Genomic DNA, 6,000 nt, shown 5'->3' with positions numbered 1-6,000 from the left:
GTGATCATGCCAGTGTCTGAATGTTGGTGGAGGGTACCTTGGGTGACTGCTGAGAAGAACCCTGGGTTGATACTGAACCTCCAACTCTGGACAAGCAGCAGCACTGAGATCCCCAGTAGTTCCTTTCTCATAATTGGGTGTCTTGACAATGATGGTAAGAAACAGAGAAGCGGTCATTTCTTCCTGTAAATGTTGCCCTCTCTCTTGGGTGGCAGTTGAACTTGACTTGCTTTGCAGGAAGCCCTGTTCCATCAGCTCATGGTATTCCCCTTATCTTGGCATTGCAGGCTGCTGAGAACCAGCCCTCGACCTCTGCTTGAGGGTCCTTCCTCTGAAGACATCACCAGTGTGTGGAGCCTGCCCCACACCCACCCCCTGCCAAACCACGGCCTTTACCTGTGTCTTCCGGTGTTTCCCGTGCGACCCATCCTGTGGGAGTGCCTCGTGGGCCACTCCAGAGTTCACCCCACGCTCAGCGGCGCCAATGGTGAAGATGACAAGATCCAAGACTTTCCAGGCATATCTGCCCTCCTGCCACCGGACCTACAGCTGCATTCACTGCAGAGCCCACTTGGCCAATCATGATGAACTCATTTCCAAGGTACATTCCTCTGTAGGCCTTCCTTGCCCTCCTCTGGGTGGGGGGCACTTCTGGCTCATAAGGTTGCATAGGCTTACGAGCTCTTCCGAAGAGTCCGAGATCCTTGTACTTTATCTTTTGTACAGAGAGGGCTATTGTGTGTGGCTGTCTCACTCAGCTGAGAGATAACTCTGAGTTGGAGGGAGGATGTACTAGTTTAATTTGTAATTTTGAAAGTTAGATGTGATCCCTGTTGGAGGCTGGGGGGCTGGTGGCTCGCAGGCCGGAGGGGAGAGGGGCTGAGCAGTGATTGGAACCTCTCGCTGGGCTGGCTTAGCTCAAGTTGGCAGGTGAACGCCATGTAGAGTGCTGCCTGCCTGGAAAGAGAAGTCCAGGAAATGTGGTCGGGGCAGGATACCTCATAGGAGGGACTTCTTAGCTGAGATGAGGGGATATTGCCTTCTAAGTTCCCTGGGAAGGTTGTAACACTGCTGAGCTACTAAAACGGGTCCTTTGGGGAGGACCAAAAGTGGCTTGGTAAAGAGCTGACCCACTCACTGGCCTCAGGGATCTTTAGGGCTTCTGCATGAGGTAAAATATGGAGTGACACTTGATCATAATCAGAAGAAAGAATGGAACCCTATTTTTCCTGAAACACTTGAGCAGCTGCTTCCTAAAGTTGGGTTGGGGGAATTGTTAACCAATAAACCCAACACCCCAGTTGTGCAATCCAGGAACTGGCTCCTTCAGGCAGCATTTTCAGGGGAGTTCCCTCTCTCCTAGCCCTGAATTCCCATGGGAGGAGAAACGGGTTTTAACTAGGATGCATGAAAAGGGAGAAAGATCATGGGGACCTCTTCTCCTTAAAAAGCACCCTTCCTCAGAACATGGACTCATGCCATTAAGATTAAAAAAACCAAACCGACCTTTCTACATATCCAGACTCAGTTAAAAAAAAAAAAAAAGAAAAAAAAAAGTAGTGTTCTTGATCTGTTAGTAAAGGTGGCATCGCTTTTCCTGCCTCTACCTTGGTAGTCCCAGCCACAGAGGGATGAAGGATCAGTAGTTCTAGAACAGTACTGTCCACCTGGCTGATTTGACAGGAAGTGAAGGAGGCTGCTTGAACAACCATGTCTGTGGTTGTGGGGCTTCTCAAATCAGGTCTGAGGACAGAAGTCCTTCTAGGCCTGTCCCAAGATCTAGGGTTACCACAGAGCTTGAACCCTGGAGTCCTCAGAGTCTTGGCCTCCAGCCTACTTTCACTTCCCTAGGCTTCTGCTAATTCTCCTTTATGCCATTTATGTTCCAGCCAGCCTGTAGCTTCTTTCTCTATCAGCAGACTCACCTTGTCTCAGATTCCTCTTGAATCTTTTGGGAAACCCTCAAGTCTGGAATTTTGGATCTGGGGAGGCTGTGTCAGTGAGGGAAGAGAGGAGTCCATCCCCTTTGCTTTGGAAGGGGGCCTGCAAACTTGGAGGGAAAATGTGAGCTGTCCTATTTCTCGAAATCTCCAGAGAAAATGGAAGCCAAGACATCTTTTTAATACCAGGAGGAAGTGCATATGTATCATAAGAAATTGAGGTAACAATAAAATGGATCCTAGCACCTTCTGTGTACTAAAAACTGTTACTTGACACTTTATAAATGTTATCTCACTTAACCCTCATAAGAAGACTTTAAGGTAGGTGATGTTAATCATATTTTCTGGATGGAGAAGTTGAGACTCAGAGAGGCTGTCCAAGAATGCAAATTGGAGGCTCAAAGAGGAGAGAGCAGTTTCTTTGAGCGTGTTCAATCCACATGGGCTTCTGGAAGAGGTGGTATTGAGCTGGGTCTTGTAAGATAGACAGAGGGAACATGTAGAGATGGTAGTGGTCTTCAGCATTGATGTTTGAAGCCTGGTATTCAGGGCCTTGGACAGTCTGGGCTTTTTGAGTGAGGTTTCTTGCCAGTTCCTTGCTTTATGTTCCAACCACTTGGAACTCACCAACATCCCTAAATATGCAGATGGGGGTATTTCAGGCATATGTGCCTCAGCCAACAGCAGCCCTTTTCCTTCACCTCTTTCCTCTCTCCCAGGAGCTTTTCTACATCCTCTTTCACCTGGGACCACATCTCCTAGTTTTGTATCTTCCTGGTCGGGAACCTGACCCATGGCCAAGAGCTCACAAAATGATCAAATAGTTATGGGTGGGGCGTGAGCCTTGGGAGAAGACAAGTGATGAGCAGAAAAGTCTTTGTTGGCCTCTTGTCCTCCTCCCTGCCCCTTTTGGGGCAGAAAGGCTCATTCACAAGTCCAGGCCAAAGTCAGCACAGGCTTCAGTTTCATGGGCTACAACCGGTGCACAGATGGGGTGCATTAGAGCTTGATGATTTAGAGTTGGGTTAAATGCCTGGCTGTGGGGAGGGAATGAGGGAACTGTGGCTGTTGCTGCACAAAGATTCCTTTATTTCACTCCACAGCCACCCCCGGCGTTAAATAATCTATAGATTCTTAGGCAGGTCCCCTTAATGGAAACATCATTCCTCCAGCCCCCTCCTTGGAAAATGGGCCTTTCTTTTCATTTTGCTTCTCTCTTCCATTTAAGAAAGTTCAGGGAGAGAATGTTTCTCCTGTTCTCCCCTCTTGACATAATCTCTTATGCAGTTTCACAATCTGCCCAGTGGGAGTTAGGAGCTGGGAAGCAGATAACTGGAGCAGCAGTGTAATTAAATGATACTTTGTACTTGTAATAGAGCCTTTCATCTGGAAGCCTGACATTCCCTTGTTTGGTTTAAAAAAAGGTGGGGGGGAGTCTGACTTCATTATGGAGAAGGCAACACAAAGGTCCAGAGAACTAAAGCTCTGAGTATGTGGCTGGTAGAGAACTGGGTACAGGATTGGGACTTCGGGCTCCCATGGAAATGTTTTGAACAATTAGGGTCTCTACCGATGTGGCGGAAAGAATCTGCCACCAGCCTTTCTGCCTTCCCAGCTTGCTGTAAACCCCCAGAGGCCTCATTGCCTGGAATCAAGTGTCCAACCTCCGAGTCTCAGCTTCTCACTAATAAGATGAGTAAAGTAATATTTGCTGTTGTGAGTAATGCCTAGTAGCTAGCACTTACTGTATGCTCACTATGTGCCATCCCCATGACAGTCCTGTGAGGTAGGCATACCTTATTTGAAGGTGGGGTGAGGAGGGTTACCTCACTGGGTTGTTATGAGACTGGATGAGATCATGGGTGTGTGTGGGTGGTTGGCAAATCACAAAGCTCCTATACAAATAGACAGTCCCTTTGCTTCTTTTGGTTTTGCTGTTCAAAGGAGGTTTGGGGGTTGTGGAGGGATTATTCTTGCCTGATACCAAGCAAATGTAGTCTAGCCAAGGTAGTTTGACTTCAGAACTTGGAGTCCAAGAGTTGGATTTCTCAAAAGGCCGTAGAAGCAAAGTTGTGTGTGTCTGCTCAAAGGTAATAGGGCATTTTCTCTGTAGGATGGCGGTAGGGGGCCTCTTTGAATTGATGACAGAGCTATCTAGGGAATGTGCTGAGACATCCTGCATTTTCTTTCTTAGGGGGTGTTGTGGTCTAAATGCTGGCGTGTTTGCATGTGGAGGTACTTTAAGTTGGCACGAGGAATTGCTCACGTTGTTTCTCGCTTAATGGTGCAAGCCCCATTATAAAAATATACTTTGGTTATAAAATAATAATAGTTTCTATTGGAACAACTAGTTGCCCCAAGCGAGAACAATCTATTGCTCATTTCAGTGGAAACTAGCTGTCATGAAAAACTGGCTGGATCTTCACAAAGCTTTTCCGTGACAATTTTCTGTCTGTAAGCCTTCCTTTGCCTCCCTGCTGCTGACCCATCACCCTTTGATGGCATTGTGGAATAGGCTGTTTGGGAATGGTGAATTGGATTAATTTCTCATGAACTCACTTTGGGGATGGTGGCCTCATTCCAAGACACAGTTTGCTCTAGTGTTCTGGGGCCCTGGAGGGATGGTGTTGTGTGAGGCTCTGGAGTGGGTGCCCAGTCCAGGGGGAAGGCCGAAATCTTTTCCTCACCATCCAGAGCTATGTAAATTATCACTATGTCAGATCTTCGGGTCAGATTATCTCCTGGTGACAAATACAAAATTCCCAGAATTGCAGGTCATTTAGCCCAGCCTCTCTTCATGAGAAAATAGGCCAGGGGCAGCTCAGCCACTGGCCTGAGGTTCCATGCCCTCAGAGCCAGACCTCTACATCGCATACCCCTTGGTTGTGCTCTGTGGGAGGGGCTCTGGCTGTTTACAACCACTGGACCTCCTCCTGAGGCTGGGAGCTTTTAGGAGGATGGTTCTTTTTCGTTCCTTGTTGGGCTCCATTGGGCTTACAGTGGTAGCATTTTGGTTTTCCCTGCCTGCCTAGATAGATGTAAGATGGAGCGTTGCTCTTAGAGAAGTAGCAAGGAGGGAGATGTTCTGAAGCTGTGTATTGGTCTCTTGGCTACCAAGAGGCCCCCTCTGCCTGCCATTTCCCACTCTGAGGCTGCTGCTACAGCTGCTGCTGCTGCTTCTAAGATTTTATTTATTTATTTATTTGAGAGACAGAGTGAGTGGGTGAGTGAGAGAGTGCACAAGCTGGAGGAGGGGTAGAGGGAGAGGGAGAAACAGGATCCTCACCGAGCGGAGAGCCCAATGTGGGACTCGATTCCAGGGCTGTGGGATCATGACCCAAGCCAAAGGCAGCTGCTTAATGACTGAGCTACCCAGGCACCCCCTGTTACCCCCGGCTTCCGAGCACTGGTGCTCCACATCAGTGATTTCTCAAAAAGACTTGTACCCCTAACATAGTGGCTTGAAGGTAGTGGACATGGAGGGGTGCTGGTATGGAGGTACAGAGACCTGTTCCATCCTTTCCAGTCTACTTACTGGGGGTGCGTTTCTCTTAATTCACACCATCCACCAGCTTGTCTTTAATGTATAATAAATATCCTGGAAAATTGATGCAAAAAATAAATACAGGAATAGAATTTCTAAAAAGCCACTCATTACTTTTTCTCTAAGTGTCTTGAAAATGTTATAGTGAGGTTTGGATTGTATGTAGCCGCGTTGATGATGGGTGTGTCATATAAAGCAGAATAATTCACGGAGACTATGGATGAGAAGATGTGGCTCTTGAAGATCGTCCTGAGCTTTCCTGACTTGCAAAATAATGTTGAATTCTAATTTTATAAATTAAGAGGTTTTTGGTATTCAGTGGATATGTGACAATGATTTTTACAAAAACTATAATTCAATAAAATTAGTATTTCTTTTGAATTCCTAGGAGGAAGAAAAACTAGATTGTATATAAACCTATAATTATCTTTATCATAAAAAGTGAAAATTTTGTTTCTAAAATAGTAGGACCTATGATTGTACCAGAGTGACTGATAGGTTTTAAGAAAAATGACA

The 6,000-nt window shown here is 46.7% G+C and overlaps 1 protein-coding gene across 1 annotated transcript in view; it reads left to right on the top strand.

Moving 5' to 3' along the window:
- Window positions 1-304: 304 nt before the first annotated feature.
- Window positions 305-6,000, top strand: part of LOC111151742 (yippee like 2) — a 39,127-nt gene continuing 33,431 nt past the window's right edge. The window contains exon 1 of the mRNA XM_022509916.1: window positions 305-601. Coding sequence (XP_022365624.1) covers window positions 485-601 — 117 coding nt within the window. The 5' untranslated portion in view covers window positions 305-484. The remainder of the gene's footprint in view (window positions 602-6,000) is intronic.

Source organism: Enhydra lutris, unplaced genomic scaffold (genome assembly GCF_002288905.1).
Source record: "Enhydra lutris kenyoni isolate GAN:26980312 unplaced genomic scaffold, ASM228890v2 scaffoldscaffold26, whole genome shotgun sequence".
In the NCBI taxonomy this organism is placed as follows: Eukaryota; Metazoa; Chordata; class Mammalia; order Carnivora; family Mustelidae; genus Enhydra; species Enhydra lutris.
Note: the sequence above shows the minus strand (reverse complement) of the source record. Positions and strands in the feature narration are given on the sequence as shown.